Genomic DNA, 17,903 nt, shown 5'->3' on the forward strand with positions numbered 1-17,903 from the left:
ACCTCAACCTCTCTGCATTCACCTGTGTTTACGGTCTCTGCACGGCCCCGCCCCTTGTCCCGCCCACTGCTTAGTGACGTAGAGTACACGCTGACTCATTTTTAATTATAACAACTGAAGTACCTTACATACAGCAAAGTTTAAAAAAAAATAAAGCATCCTTTTTAATTTTCTTTTCCGCACTTTATCCTGGCAGCACACAGAAATAAATAAGTAAACAAACAAATAAACAAACAAACCAACTGACAGTATGACCTCAACCTCTCTGCATTCACCTGTGTTTACGGTCTCTGCACGGCCCCGCCCCTTGTCCCGCCCACTGCTTAATGACGTAAGAGTAGACTCTGACTGACAGCGAGATTGAGCCTATGGCGTGCTCGGTGTCTCGAATAGCGGAAGTGGGCCTGTGGGCGGGGTTTGTTGGGAAAGGAATGCGGAGCTGGGAGCTGAGGGCGGGCTGAGTCGGGAGCGCAGCGCCGCGGGGCAGCAGTGAGGAGGAGGAAAGCGAGCGGTGGCGGCGTTTTCGGAATTAACTCCACTTCTCAGCCCGGCGCTTTTACTTCCGCACTCAGCGCGAGGCTTTTTACTCCCACTTCCGGCTCTCCAGGAGCGTCCGAGGGTTCACAGGAAAACCGCCCGAGGTCACCGAGGGACGCTGGGATTCTGAGAAAGAGGCGCTTTTTGAGAGAGAGAGAGAGTGTGTGTGTGTGAGAGAGAGAGAGAGAGAGAGAGCCGACATGCCGCTGGCGCAGCTGGCTGACCCGTGGAGGAAGATGGCTATAGGGAGTGAGGTGAGGAGCTTTAAACTACCTTCACTAGGTCACTCATTAAGGAGTTAATTAGTAATGCCGCTTTAATTAGAAAAGGTGTTGCCTTTATTAGCCGTGCGAGGTGTGTGAGCTGTTTCTCTCCATGCAGCTCTCATCTGTCCAAGGTTAAACTTCAGAAGAAATCAGTGTTTGTGGATGAACAGCACATCACACTCTTCCCTCATACAGGGGCAAAGAACTGACAAGCTGGACCTCTGGATGGATGGATGGATAGATAGATAGATAGATAACATCCTGCCTTTGTGCAGTGTCAAGTACAGTAAATCGATATAAGGTTTTATTTTTGGCTTCCACACTCAAATTTGCTGTCCGTAAATGTCCCAGTATGAAGAAGTGACTCTGGGGCTGATTTCTTTCCAGCCCAGACGTACAGAGCAAACCTCAGGCTTGATGCTGATTCTGAAGCCAACAGGTCATTATTCGATGAGAGCACTGAACCTAATATGATAGTTTTGATTTCTTTCAGTTCAGACTTTGATGGTGCCATTACATCCGCTACGAGATATATATATATATATATATATATATAGGATATTACATGGTGGGGCGGCACGGTGGTGTAGTGGTTAGCGCTGTCGCCTCACAGCAAGAAGGTCCGGGTTCGAGCCTCGTGGCCGGCGAAGGCCTTTCTGTGCAGGGTTTCCTCCAGGTGCTCCGGTTTCCCCCACAGTCCAAAGACATGCAGGTTAGGTTAACTGGTGACTCTAAATTGAGCGTAGGTGTGAATGTGAGTGTGAATGGTTGTCTGTGTCTATGTGTCAGCCCTGTGATGACCTGGCGACTTGTCCAGGGTGTACCCCGCCTTTCGCCCGTAGTCAGCTGGGATAGGCTCCAGCTCGCCTGCGACCCTGTAGAAGGATAAAGCGGCTAGAGATAATGAGATGAGATGAGACTATGCGATTTCAATTCATCAGGTGACAGTTCAGTATTTGGCAATACAAGTGAATCTGTTACGATAAAACAAGATTTCAAGTGATGTTTAATAATGCCACTTAATCTACAAATATATAGGACTTCAGTTCATAAGGCGATGGTTCACTATTTGTTTTCTATATCACTAAATCCGCGATGCTACAGTACGATTTTGATTCATAAAGAGAATTTATTTGAGTCTCTGAATGTGATACGAGTATTTAATTTCAAGTCTTGGAGACAATTCCTTATTTGATTCACTGAATCAAATATGATTTTATTCCTCAGGCAGTGATTTGGTAATACCAATGGAACTGCACCGATACGATGAGTCGTAAGATAACGAGTCGGTATTTGACGATACGAAACGATCCATTTAATAGCCTTCGATTGATATGTGACTAGGTTTATTCAGCATTTGCAAATGATGGTGTCATAGTTTTTTTTTTTTTTTTAAGTGTCAGAGTTGCAAGCAAATCACTTTGTTAGTCTGTTGGATTATTTACACAAGTTAAAAAAAATTTCAACACACCATTTGTTTGCCTTTTTTTATTTATAGTAATCCATTTATGATTTTAATTTCAATCGTTGGTTCAGTCCGGATTGTCGTCACTTTACGCCCCGAGCCCAGGCTGTAGATTCATGCAGCTTATCAGTGGCCATCGCTGTCTGGTGATTACAGCATGACGTGCCCCGGGACTGGATCAGATGTTTTTCAGAAGCGTCCATATCACAGCTTCAGGAGCAACATATTTTCATGTAAATGAGTTGAAATGTTAAAATCATGAATACAGCTGCTTGCATGTCTTTGAAGTGTGTTTGTGTGTAATGGTTAGTCTTCCATCGTTCCTGTTAGACCTGAAGATGGTTTCACTGTCGAGATATTGATAGATTTTAGCCCTCACGTTTAATGATGACCAGCCACCGTCACTGAAGTCTGTTGCCTGAAGTCATGAAGTTGGTGTTGGTGATTCATAAAGAGCAAGGCTGTCTGATTCACACTCCTGCACCTCGCACTGGATTCATCAATGGCACTTAGTCACCACGGCTTGTCACCTCCGCACGACTCTCTCACAACAGCGAGGAGAAGAATCCGTTTCTCAGGAGAGAGACTGCAATCTCAAATCTCTTCCAGTGATCACATCGATGTAACCTTTTTTAAAGCATGTCATGATGAGCACGTAATCATCTAACAGATTTTTACATACATAATTTATACGCTCTAATGCACAGGATCCCAGTCGTGCTCCAGGAGATCCTCGTCTTTCACATTTCAGTGTGTTTTCCTGCTCCAACACGTCTGATTAGTTTAATCAGTGATTTACAATAACGAACGACAAGCCACATTTAAAATAACGCTGAAAAATAATGATACTTTTAGTGATGTACAAAATTTAAATTATTTAATGCTGAAGATGATGTAAAATAAATTCTGAAAAATGTTAACATTTTACCATTAAAAAAAAGACAGTTGAGGACAGAAGTTTACATACACTCATCCTGGACATGAACGTCATGGTGATATTGGGGTATTGGGCATTGAAGTGTTCTTTTTCTGTGGCAGAATGATTATACAGCAAACATCTTTAAAAAAAAAACAATAATTTGGAGCACAAGTTTTAATTCATTCTGGGTTTTTTTTTTTTTGTTTCCTGAAATAAGGTCAAAAGTTATACATACGGTAGGGTGCATCAGTTGCCCTCACTTTCATAAAATCTGATGCATTTTGTTTGGGTGTTCCTTTTCACCAATAAAGACATCCTGTATAATTTTTTGACCATATTCAAAAGTCTAATGGTGGCACCATGAGGTTCATTTTTTGCCAAAAACCGCTTATTTTATGTTTTCGCGTAAGGTTTGAATCACAATGTTGGACTCCATTTATTGATTTCTTGTGAGCCAGAGATCATGTTAAGAACCTCTGCAAGGGATTGAGAAGCATTAATGTGATTCATAATACATTTGTATTGTTTAAAAGTAGTTGAACAATGATTCAATGAACAGCTAAAACTCAAACTGTGCTTGATAATATATTTAGAATATGTACTAAAAATGTGGATCTAAGATATTTGGTATACTCTATAACAGGGGTTTTCAAAGTGTGGGAGAGTCAGGCCCCCCTCAGAGAGCAAATAAACAACAGCACCCGCCCCCCTTACAATTTTTGTTGTTGCTATACTTAATTTCCCATTTGTATTAAAAAAAATGGTTGTACACATTATTTTTTTCTTTTACACATTTTAAACATCTGTGCTTTTTTAAAACCTCTTTTTACACATTTTAAATATCTGTGCTTTTTAAAAACATCTTTTTTTACACATTTTAAACATCTGTGCTTTTTTTTAAAACCTCTTTTTTACACATTTTAAACATCTGTGGTTTTTAAAAACATCTTTTTTTACACATTTTAAACATCTGTGCTTTTTTTAAAACCTATTTTTTTATACGTTTTAAACATCTGTGCTTTTTAAAAACATCTTTTTTTTACACATTTTAAACATCTGCTTTTTTAAAACCTGTTTTTACATGTTTTAAACATCTGTGCTTTTTAAAAACATCTTTTTTTACACATTTTAAACATCTGTGCTTTTTTTAAACCTCTTTTTTACACATTTTAAACATCTGTGCTTTTTTTAAACCTCTTTTTTACACATTTTAAACATGTGCTTTTTTTAAACCTCTTTTTTACACATTTTAAACATCTGTGCTTTTTAAAACCTCTTTTTTTACACATTTTAAACATCTGTGCTTTTTAAAAACATCTTTTTTACACATTTTAAACATCTGTGCTTTTTAAAACCTCTTTTTACACATTTTAAACATCTGTGCTTTTTTAAAAACTTTTTTTTACACATTTTAAACATCTGTGCTTTTTTTAAAACCTATTTTTTTTACACGTTTTAAACATGTGCTTTTTAAAAACATATTTTTTTACACATTTTAAACATCTGTGCTTTTTTAAAACCTCTTTTTTTTTTTTACACATTTTAAACATCTGTGCTTTTTAAAAACATCATCTTTTTTTACACATTTAACATCTGTGCTTTTTTAAAACCTCTTTTTTTTTAACACATTTTAAACATTTGTGCTTTTTTAAAAAAAATTCTTGTTTTACACATTTTAAACATCTCATAGCATCGTTAGCTAGCACCTCTTGGCAGACAACACACTGTGGCAGTGGAGCATCTTCAGATCCAGTCCATGAAAATCCAAGCTTTAAATAATCGTGGTCGTACTTCCTTCTTTTTTTGCTTGGCCCAGACTCTGTCTCCTCACTCACTGTAGCTTTAGGTACTAAAAATCGATCCATTTTGTCTCTGGCAAAGGCTAGCTGAAGTTCGCTAAATGTCCGCAATAGTAACTTATTCTGGTTTGTTTTTCCTCACGTTGCGCCTCTCCTGAAGAACTCTGGCGCCCCACACTTTGAAAAGCCCTGCTCTATAAGGTGCCATAACGTTTCATGAAAAGTGATCGAAATTTTGTCATAAAAGTCATAAAATAGCAGCTTTTTCCATAACTTTGAGCTCCTGGTGCCACCATTAAACTTTTGAATTTTGTCAAAATATTTCACCCAGTGTGTTTTTTCTTACCAAAAGGAACATAAAAACAAAAATGCATCATGATCAGAGGAACTTTTCATTTTTAGGGGGCAACTGATGCACCCTAACATACAGGGTCCAAAATATACACGCACTAACTTAGATTATTAATCCAGTGGTGCTGAAAGTTCCACAATGTCTTAACTTGCCAAGGCCTCTTAACTTCCTGTTCGAGATCATGATTGACTACAGCTGGTAGCTTCTCTGTGCACAACATAAAAAGGGTTTGATTGACCAACACACAGTACAGTGGGGAAAGTCCAAGCAGCTCAGTGCAAATCTGAGAAAGAGGATTATAGATTTATTTACACACTCAGGAAAGTCTCTTGGAGTCATTTTTAAAAATGGCTACAGATTCAAATCTCAGCTCAAACAAGAAGTTACTGGGAGGTGTCGGCGCTTTGCAGAGGTCTGGAAGAAGACCCACGCTGTCACCCTCATCTGGGAGGAAATTGGTTCAGATGATCAGGAACCACCAAGGCACAGACCTGCCATCAACTGAAAGCTGCTGGAACACTGTCTACAGTCAAGTGAGTTTTATATCACCATGGGTTGAGAGGCCTCCGTCAAAGAAAGAACTCCCTGCTCCAAAATCAGCACCTTCAAGCTCAAACTATAGTTTACAGCTGACCACATGGACAAAGAAAAAGCCTTCTGAAGGAAAGTATTTTTATTATTATTATTTTTTTAAATGGTCAGATGAAACAAAGATTGAGTTATTTGGCCACCATGACCAGAGGTACTGGGGAACATTGTACTAACTGTGAAGCATGGTGGTGGTGGCATCATGCTCTGCGGCTGTTTTATTGCTAGTGAAACTGGTGGATTGGACAAAGTGGATGGAATAACCTCAGAATTCTTCATAATAACCTCAAAACATCAGAAACTTTGACAGTTTGAACAGGACAATAACCCCAAACACACATCAGAGCTGGTTGTGGAGGATAAAATAGGCTTACACTAAGCTTTTGGAATGGCCTTCTTGAAAAATACGTGGACCGTGATTTAAATGGCAATTCTGTGCCAGGAAACCAACAAATTTAGCCGAAGTCTACTAATTCTGCCCAGAAGCGCAGACAAATTTCCAAGCAGAATTCTGCCAGAAGCTTGTTGATGGCGAATAAAAGTGTCTGGTTAAGGTTGAGCTTGTTAAAGGACATTTAACCAAATATTACAGTGGTATGCAAAAGTTTGGGCACCCCTGGTCAAAATTGCTGTTACTGTGAACAGTTAAGCAAGTTGAAGATGAAAAGATCTCCAAAAGGCATAAAGTTAAAGATGACTCATTCCCTTTATATTTTAAGCAAAATTTTTTTCCCCATTTTTTACATTTGCAAAATGACAAAGGAAAAGGACCTGAAGCAAAAGTTTGGGCACCCTGCATGGTTAGTACTTAGTAACACCCCATTTGGCAAGTATCACAGCTTGTAAACACTTTTCGTAGCCAGCTAATAATCCTTCAGTTCTTATCTGGGGGATTTTCACACATTCGTCCTTGCAAAAGGCTTCCAGTTCTACAAGTTTCTTGGGCTGTCTTGCATGCACTGCTCTTTTGAGATCTATCCACAGATTTTCAATGATGTTTAGGTCAGGGGACTGTGAGGGCCCGGGCAAAACCTTCAGCTTGGGCCTCTTGAGGTATTCCATTGTAGATTTTGAGGTGTGTTTTGGATCATCGTCTTATTGTAGGACCCATCCTCTTTTTAACTTCAATTTTTTACAGATGGTGTGATGTTTGCTTCCAGAGTTTGCTGGTATTTATTTGAATCCATGCTTCCCTCGACCAATGAAATGTGCCCTGTGCCACTGGCTGCAACACAACCCCAAAGCATGATCCATCCACACCCATGCTTCAGAGTTGGAGAGGTGTTCTTTTCCTGGAATTTGCCACCCTTTTTTCTCCAAACATACCTTTGCACATTGTGGCCAAAAAGTTCTATTTTGATTTCATCAGTCCACAGGACTTGTTTCCAAAATGCATCAGGCTTATTTAGATGTTCGTTTGCGAACTTCAGACACTGAATTTTGTGGCTCAGCTGCAGGAACGGTTTTCTTCTGATGACTCTTCCATGAAGGTCATATTTGTTCGGGTGTCGCTGCATAGTAGAACAGCGCACCACCACTCCAGGGTCTGCTAAATCTTTATGAAGGTCTTTTGCAGTCAAACAGGGGGTTTTATTTGCCTTTCTAGCAATCCAACGAGCAGTTCTTTCAGAAAGTTTTCTTCATCTTCCAGACCTCACCTTGATCTCCACTGTTTCTGTTAACTGCCATTTCTTAATAACATTATGATCTGAGGAAACGGCTACCTGAAAACACTTTGCTACATTCTTGTAGCCTTCTCCTGCTTTGTGAGCATCAATTATTTTATTATTCAGAATGCGAGGGAGTTGCTTAGAGGAGCCCATGGCTGTTGATTTTAGGGACAAGTTTGAGGAGTCAGAATTTATACAGCTTTGAAATCTGCATCATCTGACCTTTCCTAACGAAGAATTTGAACAAGCCACAGCTTAATAAGCTAATTAAGGTCTGGAACCTTGGTAAAAGTTACCTGAGAACTCAAATGTATTGGGGTGCCCAAACTTTCGCATGGTGTTCCTTTTCGTTTTTTCCACTCTCCAATTGTACAAAACAAAAATAATACACACATCCTGCATAAAACGCTGAAAAGAAATGTCTCGTCTTTACCTTCATGCCTTTTGGTGATCAGTTCATCTTCTGCTCACTTAACTATTCACAGTAACAGACATTTTCAGCAAGGGTGCCCAAACTTTTGCATGCCACTGTAAATGGCTGTGTGTATAATTCTGACACTGTGCTGATTTCAGAAAACACAAAATAAATCAAAATTTCAAATTCATGTTTGCTGTGTGTGCAGTCATTCCGCTGCAGAAAAAGAACAGTTCAGAGAAAATCACTGCAGCTTAAAACTGCATGACGTTCATATTCATGATGAGTATATAAACTCCTGACCAACTTTCCTACCATTAAATGTGTGTCCAATTAGGATGTGATTTTTTTTTAATTAATAATATAAAAGAAAACGTTATTTAAAAGATCTTGCAATATCTCAGAAAAGTATACTGTGACATTTATTAAATATAAGCTCAATATTATGTAGCCTGATTGAGTATTGAAGACATTTTGTCACTTGTTCCCTTTGATTAGACGTTAGTAGAATGACTCTGCATTCTCTGAGGAAAAAAAACAAGGTTAAAGGTGCAATCAGTGATTTTTGTTTTTTTTAAAGGTGAAGTTTGGTAATGTTTACAAGTGTTTCTGAATTGTATTGACCATCTTTCCAAAGGTACTTTCGAGAAAATTGGATTCGTAGTATTACAACGCAGTGCCATGCTCCTGTTTACATTTTTCTGACCCAGAAATAACTTCCATACTCAGCCAAAACACAGCTCTAGTTTCCTTTGCCTCATTTCCTTAAAGGGCATATCACGGGTAAATTCAGGAGCAAGATCAGTGTAATTCTCCTATTTTATATTAAACTTTGGTCAAATATCTGTCGCATTTTGTGCAGTTTTTTTTTTTACCTTGCGCAATACCAGAAAAATTCAGTTGAAATCAAGCCATTTGAGGCGAATTGGTCCGCCTCTGAAAAAACTTGGCATATTGATTTTCGTGACGTCACGTGCGGGACGCCTCCCTCTGAATCCTACGTCAGCGCTGGTTTGTTTATGAGAAAACGACCTGGTGGTTTTCTGCAAATTTCTTCGTTATCGCGTAATTATTAAAATGGTTAACAGATGTATCGTAGGAGGGTGTAGCAACACCAATCATGATGGGGTTAGTACTCATCGTTTTCCAAAAGACCGGACAATGAGAGAGAAATGGGAGCGCTTCGTGCGAGGCACCCGGAAGCCGAGCCGAGAAAAAGACCAAGGAAATCGGCAATTCACAAGTTGACTGTTGCCAGGGTAAGAAATAATTCTGACATCTCATTATATTCTTCATCCAAAGGTGAAGTAACATTGCGCTCAGGTGACAATTCCATATTTCAATGCAAAATCGCTAGCTGCTAAACTTGGTCTACACAGGCTGTGCACTGAAACCGTGCAAGCTCTCGCAGCCTGCTGGCGGTTCCGCAGGTGACGTCACGAACCTGGCTCCAGACTCCCCTGGGATTTTTCCAGACGCGTTTTATTTTATTTTTTTCTGCTGTAGACAGATGGCCTTGTGCAAAATTACCCTTCTGGATGAGTGTGTACAGGGACATTCTTTCATATAAACCCCCCCCCCCCCCCCCCCCCGAAATTGGTCCAGGATATGCACTTTAAAAGGGAATTAAGTTAAGAGAATGGAATCAGTTCTGAGAAATGAGAAGGGCTGTCAGGGTTTTCTTCGCAATTGTAGTTCATGGAACTTCAGGCAGATTACAAAGTACTTCTTTAAATCACAACTCTTGCTAGTATTTGGTCATGTTCCGTCAACCTTAACGTCAACAAAATATCTGCTTACACACTCTGTGGAAAAAGTCGCACTGAACACCTATTGTTCCTTGTTGCTGGGGTGATGCCCTTATCTATCGTACCTTTAACTTGGAAATATGAATATAGTGCTCCTTTATTTTTAAGTATACACTGTATGCACCTTTCTGGATAAATATTAAAGGTGCAATACAGTTAGGTCCATAAATATTTGGACAGAGGCAACATTTTTCTAATTTTGGTTCTGTACATTACCACAATGAATTTTGAACAAAACAATTCAGATGCAGTTGAAGTTCAGACTTTCAGCTTTAATTCAGTGGGTTGAACAAAATGATTGCATAAAAATGTGAGGAACTAAAGCATTTTTTAAACACAATCCCTTCATTTCAGGGGCTCAAAAGTAATTGGACAAATTAAATAATTGTAAATAAAATGTTCATTTCTAATACTTGGTTGAAAACCCTTGGTTGGCAATGACTGCCTGAAGTCTTGAACTCATGGACATCACCAGACACTGTGTTTCCTCCTTTTTAATGCTCTGCCAGGCCTTTACTGCAGCGGTTTTCAGTTGCTGTTTGTTTGTGGGCCTTTCTGTCTGAAGTTTAGTCTTTAACAAGTGAAATGCATGCTCAATTGGGTTGAGGTCAGGTGACTGACTTGGCCATTCAAGAATATTCCACTTCTTTGCTTTAATAAACTCCTGGGTTGCTTTGGCTCTATGTTTTGGGTCATTGTCCATCTGTATTATGAAACGCCAACCAATCAGTTTGGCTGGATTTGAGCACACAGTACGTCTCTGAATACCTCAGAATTCATCCGGCTGCTTCTGTCCTGTGTCACATCATCAATAAACACTAGTGACCCAGTGCCACTGGCAGCCATGCATGCCCAAGCCATCACACTGCCTCCGCCGTGTTTTACAGATGATGTGGTATGCTTTGGATCATGAGCTGTACCACGCCTTTGCCATACTTTATTCTTTCCATCATTCTGGTAGAGGTTGATCTTGGTTTCATCTGTCCAAAGAATGTTCTTGCAGAACTGTGCTGGCTTTTTTAGATGTTTTTTAGCAAAGTCCAATCTAGCCTTTTTATTCTTGAGGCTTATGAGTGGCTTGCACTGTGCAGTGAACCCTCTGTATTTACTTTCATGCAGTCTTCTCTTTATGGTAGATTTGGATATTGATACGCCTACCTCCTGGAGAGTGTTGTTCACTTGGTTGGCTGTTGTGAAGGGGTTTCTCTTCACCATGGAAATTATTCTGCGATCATCCACCACTGTTGTCGTCTGTGGGCGTCCAGGTCTTTTTGCATTGATGAGTTCACCAGTGCTTTCTTTCTTTCTCAGGACGTACCAAACTGTAGATTTCGCCACTCCTGATATTGTAGCAATTTCTCGGATGGGTTTTTTCTGTTTTCGCAGCTTAAAGATGGCTTGTTTCACCTGCATGGAGAGCTCCTTTGACCGCATGTGTTCTTCACAGCAGAATCTTCCAAATGCAAGCACCACACCTCAAATCAACTCCAGGCCTTTTATCTGCTTAATTGAGAATGACATAACGAAGGAATTGCCCACACCTGCCCATGAAATAGCCTTTGAGTCAATTGTCCAATTACTTTTGGTCCCTTTAAAAACAGGGTGGCACATGTTAAGGAGCTGAAACTCCTAAACCCTTCATCCAATTTTAATGTGGATACCCTCAAATGAAAGCTGAAAGTCTGGACTTTATGGCCATTATATAACTATAACTTGAATATGTTTCAGTAAACAGGTAAAAAACAAAATTTGTGTCAGTGTCCAAATATATATGGACCTAACTGTAGGTGTGGTGTTAAGGGTAACACCCTTTTTTCTGAGAGTGCAGGAGAGTCTCAGATTTTTGTGAACAGAAGAGGGGGGGGGGACAAATGATGTGGATCACCGAAAACCAACCAATCACAACAAGGGCACATCTGTCAGTTCAAGAAGCTCCGCCTCCTTACACTAACACTGGTATGTGTATTGTGTGGGCGTGGCTTTGGAGAGAAATCTGAAAGGAAACCATTTTATTTTGTTGAATTTTAAGTTTTATCTCAGTTTTGCTAAAATCTCAGATTGTACCTTTTTACGCTCTTACTTTTCTACATTTATAGTCGCTTTACTTATTGTACGCTCCGGATCTAGTGACTATTTATTTATAAACTTATTTATTTTTGTGGCTGCAGGGCACGCAGCAAGTCTTGGAGGATTCTCTAGGAGATGATGACAACCTGTCATGTCAAGTAAGTCTGTCTCTCTCTCTCTCTCTCTCTCTCTCTCTCTCTCTCTGTGTTCATTTCCTGCTGACATTTATTTCCATATTCTCAGCAAATATTAGCTTGAGATTTTCTGCAGGCTTTTTATTGTATTTACACGTCGTAAGGCTGAAATGTACAACATTAGTAACTTTGATGTAACTACGAACATTTCCATCTGAAAAAATCTTGAACAAACTATAAATGTTCACAGCCACATTTGCTAATTGAATTCAAGAAGTTTGTAGAAATCCAATAAGAGTGTTTTCAGTTTCCGCCTTACGAGACCTAGATATGAGAGAACCTCTGGGAAAGCTTAATCCGTCGAGAGAGTCGCGCTTCCTCTCATGTCGAGCTCATCTTTAACACCTTTGTTGTTCGACCCCGTCGTAAAGTTCTCCATCTGGAGCATTTTAAAGACGTTCTTTCGCGGAATTCAGCAACTGCTCTGAGACCATCATTACAGTCCCGTTTGGAGGAAACGTTTTCTTTTTTTCTTCACTAAATGAAAATATGTTCACTCTTGTCAGTGGTAAGCGTGCGCGCACACACACACACACACACACACACACACACACACACACACACACACACACACACACACTCCAGGTGCACACTGAAGGATGGTAGACTTGGGCTTTAATTAGGAGATAAAAGGAGTGGAGCTGAAAGATGTGTATAATTCAGTAATGGCAGGTTTGCTTTTATTGTCACTGTGGAAAAGGAAAGAAAGCGACAAATGGACGTTATCGATCACAGAATCCCCTCAGACAGAGACACCACTGATTGGTTCAGAGCTCAGGGGAAAAGGGTGTGTGTGTGTGTGTGTGTGTGTTGGAAGGATCCGTTTTCATATGACGGCATCAGTGAGATTTAAAAAAAAAAGAGGGATGAAAATCTCACGTAATACAGGCTTACATCAGTGACTGCTAACGCTGAACACACTGTGTGTGTGTCTCTCTCTCTCCATCTGTGTGGATATGTCTCTCGCTCCCTCTGTCTCTCCCTCCTCTGTGTATCTCTCTCTCTCTCATATACTCTTTCTTCTTGTACGGTATCTCTCTCTCTCATATACTCTTTCTTCTTGTACGGTATCTCTCTCTGCATCTCTCTCATACTCTTTCTTCTTGTACAGTATCTCTCTCTCTGTATCTCTCTCATACTCTTTCTTGTACAGTATCTCTCTTTCTGCATCTCTCTCATACTCTTTCTTCTTGTACAGTGTATCTCTCTCTCTCTGCATCTCTCTCTTACTCTTTCTTCTTGTACAGTGTATCTCTCTCTGCATCTCTCTCATACTCTTTCTTCTTGTACAGTATCTCTCTGCATCTCTCATACTCTTTCTTCTTGTACAGTATCTCTCCCTCCCCCCTCTCTCTCGTACTCTTTCTTCTTGTACAGTATCTCTCTCTGTATCTCTCTCATACTCTTTCTTCTTGTACAGTATCTCTCTGCATCTCTCTCTCATACTCTTTCGTGTACAGTATCTCTCTCTCCCCCCTCTCATACTCTTTCTTCTTGTACAGTATCTCTCTGTATCTCTCTCATACTTTCTTGTACAGTATCTCTCTTTCTGCATCTCTCTCATACTCTTTCTTCTTGTACAGTGTATCTCTCTCTCTGCATCTCTCTCATACTTTCTTCTTGTACAGTATCTCTCTTCCCCCTGTGTATATCTCTCTCTGTATCTCTCTCTCATACTCTTTCTTCTTGTACAGTATCTCTCTCTGCATCTCTCTCATACTCTTTCTTCTTGTACAGTATCTCTCTCTCTCTGTATCTCTCTCATACTCTTTCTTCTTGTACAGTATCTCTCTGTATCTCTCTCTGTGTATCTCTCTCATACTCTTTCTTCTTGTACAGTGTATCTCTCTCTCTCTCTCTCTCTCTCTCTCTCTCTCTGCATCTCTCTCATACTCTTCTTGTACAGTATCTCTCTCTGCATCTCTCTCATATTCTTCTTGTACAGTATCTCTCTCTGTGCATCTCTCTCTCATACTCTTTCTTCTTGTACAGTGTATCTCTCTCTCTGCATCTCTCTCATACTCTTCTTGTACAGTATCTCTCTGCATCTCTCTCTCTCATACTCTTTCTTCTTGTACAGTATCTCTCCCCCTCTCTCTCATACTCTTTCTTCTTGTACAGTATCTCTCTCTGTATCTCTCTCATACTCTTTCTTCTTGTACAGTATCTCTCTCTCTGTATCTCTCTCATACTCTTTCTTCTTGTACAGTATCTCTCTGCATCTCTCAAAATATTTCTTCTTGTACAGTATCTCTCTCTCCCCCCTCTCTCTCATACTCTTTCTTCTTGTACAGTATCTCTCTCTGTATCTCTCTCATACTCTTTCTTGTACAGTATCTCTTTCTACATCTCTCTCATACTCTTTCTTCTTGTACAGTGTATCTCTCTCTCTCTCTGCATCTCTCTCATACTCTTTCTTCTTGTACAGTATCTCTCTTCCCCCTCTGTGTATATCTCTCTCTGTATCTCTCTCTGTCTCATACTCTTTCTTCTTGTACAGTGTATCTTTGCATCTCTCTCATACTCTTTCTTCTTGTACAGTGTATCTTTGCATCTCTCTCATACTCTTTCTTATTGTACAGTATCTCTCTGCATCTCTCTCTCTGTATCTCTCTCATACTTTCTTCTTGTACAGTATCTCTCTCTCTGTATCTCTCTCTGTGTATCTCTCTCATACTCTTTCTTGTACAGTGTATCTCTCTCTCTCTCTCTGCATCTCTCTCATACTCTTTCTTCTTGTACAGTATCTCTCTCTGCATCTCTCTCATATTCTTTCTTCTTGTACAGTATCTCTCTCTTTGTATCTCTTTCTCTTTGTATCTCTCATACTCTTTCTTCTTGTACAGTATCACTCTTTCTTCTTGTACAGTATCTCTCTTCCCCCTGTGTATATCTCTCTCTGTATCTCTCTCGTACTCTTTCTTCTTGTACAGTATCTCTCTGTATATCTCTCTCTGTATCTCTCATACTCTTTCTTCTTGTACAGTATCTCTCTTCCCCCTGTGTATATCTCTCTCTCTGTATCTCTCTCGTACTCTTTCTTCTTGTACAGTATCTCTCTGTATCTCTCTCTGTATCTCTCTTCCCCCTGTGTATATCTGTCTCTGTATCTCTCTCATACTCTTTCTTCGTGTACAGTATCTCTCTCTCTGCATCTCTCTCATACTCTTTCTTCGTGTACAGTATCTCTCTCTGCATCTCTCTCATACTCTTCTTGTACAGTATCTCTCTCTCTGTACATCTCTCTCTCTGTATCTCTCTCATACTCTTTCTTCTTGTACAGCATCACTCTCTCTTCTTGTACAGTATCTCTCTTCCCCCTGTGTATATCTCTCTCTGCATCTCTCTCATACTCTTTCTTCTTGTACAGTATCTCTCTCTCTCTCTCTGTATCTCTCTCTGTATCTCTCTTCCCCCTGTGTATATCTGTCTCTGTATCTCTCTCATACTCTTTCTTCGTGTACAGTATCTCTCTCTCTGCATCTCTCTCATACTCTTTCTTCTTGTACAGTATCACTCTCTCTTCTTGTACAGTATCTCTCTTCCCCCTGTGTATATCTCTCTCTGCATCTCTCTCATACTCTCTTCTTGTACAGTATCTCTCTCTGCATCTCTCTCATACTCTTTCTTCTTGTACATTATCTCTCTGCATCTCTCTCAGACTCTTTCTTCTTGTACAGTATCTCTGTCCCCCCTCTGTGCCTCTCTCTCTCTCTGCATCTCTCTCATACTCTTTCTTCTTGTACAGTATCTCTGTCCCCCCTCTGTGCCTCTCTCTCTCTGCATCTCTCTCATACTCTTTCTTCTTGTACGTTATCTCTGTCTCTCTGCATCTCTCTCATACTCTTCTTGTACAGTATCTCTCTCTGTATCTCTCTTTGTATCTCTCTCATACTCTTTCTTCTTGTACAGTATCTCTCTCTGTATCTCTCTCATACTCTTTCTTCTTGTACAGTATCTCTCTCTCTGTATCTCTATTTGTATCTCTCTCATACTCTTTCTTCTTGTACAGTGTATCTCTCTCTCCCCCTGTGTATCTCTCTCTCATACTCTTTTTCTTCTTGTAGAGTATCTCTCTCTGTATCTCTCTCTGTATCTCTCTCATACTCTTTCTTCTTGTACAGTATCACTCTCTCTTCTTGTACAGTATCTCTCTTCCCCCTGTGTATATCTCTCTCTGTATCTCTCTCATACTCTTTCTTTTTGTACAGTATCTCTCTCTCTCTGCATCTCTCTCATACTCTTTCTTCTTGTACAGTATCTCTCTCTGCATCTCTCTGTCATACTCTTTCTTCTTGTACAGTGTATCTCTCTCTCACCCTGTGTATCTCTCTCTCTCTCTGTATCTCTCTCATACTCTTTTTCTTCTTGTACAGTATCTCTCTGTATCTCTCTCTGTATCTCTCTCTCATACTCTTTCTTCTTGTACAGTGTATCTCTCTCTCCCCTGTGTATCTCTCTCTCATACTCTTTTTCTTCTTGTACAGTATCTCTCGCTCTGTATCTCTCTCTCTGTGTATCTCTCTCTCATACTCTTTCTTCTTGTACAGTGTATCTCTCTCTCTCTCTGCATCTCTCTCATATTCTTTCTTCTTGTACAGTATCTCTCTCTGTGTATCTCTCTCATACTCTTTCTTTTTGTACAGTATCTCTCTGCATCTCTCTCATACTCTTTCTTATTGTACAGTATCTCTCTGTATCTCTCTCTGTGTATCTTTCTCTCATACTCTTTCTTCTTGTACAGTGTATCCCTCTCTCTCTGCATCTCTCTCATACTCTTTCTTCTTGTACAGTATCTCTCTCTGCATCTCTCTCATATTCTTTCTTCTTGTACAGTATCTCTCTCTCTTTGTATCTCTCTTTCTTTGTATCTCTCTCATACTCTTTCTTCTTGTACAGTATCACTCTTCCCCCTGTGTATATCTCTCTGTATCTCTCTCTGTATCTCTCTCATACTCTTTCTTCTTGTTACAGCATCTCTCTTCCCCCTCTGTGTATATCTCTCTCTCTCTGTGTCTCTCTCTCATACTCTTTCTTCTTGTACAGTATCTCTTTCTCTCTCTGTAGCTGTCTCTTACCCCTTTTCCACCAAATCAGTTCCAGGGCTGGTTCGGGGCTGGTGCTGGTTCACAGCTCGTTCAACTTGCGAGCCCGCTGAGAACCAGTTTGATTTTCCATAGCTCGAGGTACTAAGGGAAGACACGTCGTTACGTCGTTGTATACGTAATTACGTCGCTGTATACGTCAGTTACGTCGCTACGTTTGCATAAACCTTGGTGCGAATATCGAAGCAAAAACAACGCGGAAGAAGCAGCAGCAGCAACAACAATAATAATAATAATGGATGACTTCGCGTTTGTACAGCTGCTGCTTCTCGTCGCTTAAAAATGGCGATCTTTCGCGGTCTTGTTATTGTTGTTGGTCTTAACAACTCCGCCCCCCCGCTGATGTAAGCGGTTCTTTCCTCTGGCCCAGCAGAGAGTTGGTGCTAGCCTGGAACCGGTTTTTCTGGCCCCAGAGCCAGTTCTTTGTCAGTGGAAACAGAAAACCCGGTTCCAAACTAAGCACTGGCCCCGAACCAGCCCTGGAACTGCTTTGGTGGAAAAGGGGCATCTCTGTGCATCTCTCTCTCATACTCTTTCTTCTTGTACATTATCTCTCTCTTCCCCCTCTGTGTATCTCTCTCTCTCTCTCTCTCTCTCTCTCTCTCTGCTCCCCTGTGCTGCTGCACCTCATTGATTTTTTTTTTTTCTAATGCAGGGAGATGAGCTTGTAAATCTTACAGCTGTCGTTAGGGATGACTCCAGGTTTTCTGTTTTACTC

The 17,903-nt window shown here is 40.3% G+C and overlaps 1 protein-coding gene across 2 annotated transcripts in view; it reads left to right on the forward strand.

Annotated features, from left to right (window-relative positions):
- Positions 1-452: 452 nt before the first annotated feature.
- rps6ka3b (ribosomal protein S6 kinase, polypeptide 3b) overlaps positions 453-17,903 on the forward strand; it is a 104,593-nt gene continuing 87,142 nt past the window's right edge. For both annotated transcript variants that reach the window (XM_060899795.1, XM_060899789.1), the window contains exons 1-2: positions 453-791; positions 11,988-12,044. In XM_060899795.1, the coding sequence (XP_060755778.1) occupies positions 738-791; positions 11,988-12,044 (111 nt within the window). In that variant the 5' untranslated portion in view covers positions 453-737. The remainder of the gene's footprint in view (positions 792-11,987; positions 12,045-17,903) is intronic.

Source organism: Neoarius graeffei, chromosome 19 (genome assembly GCF_027579695.1).
Source record: "Neoarius graeffei isolate fNeoGra1 chromosome 19, fNeoGra1.pri, whole genome shotgun sequence".
NCBI lineage: Eukaryota > Metazoa > Chordata > Actinopteri > Siluriformes > Ariidae > Neoarius > Neoarius graeffei.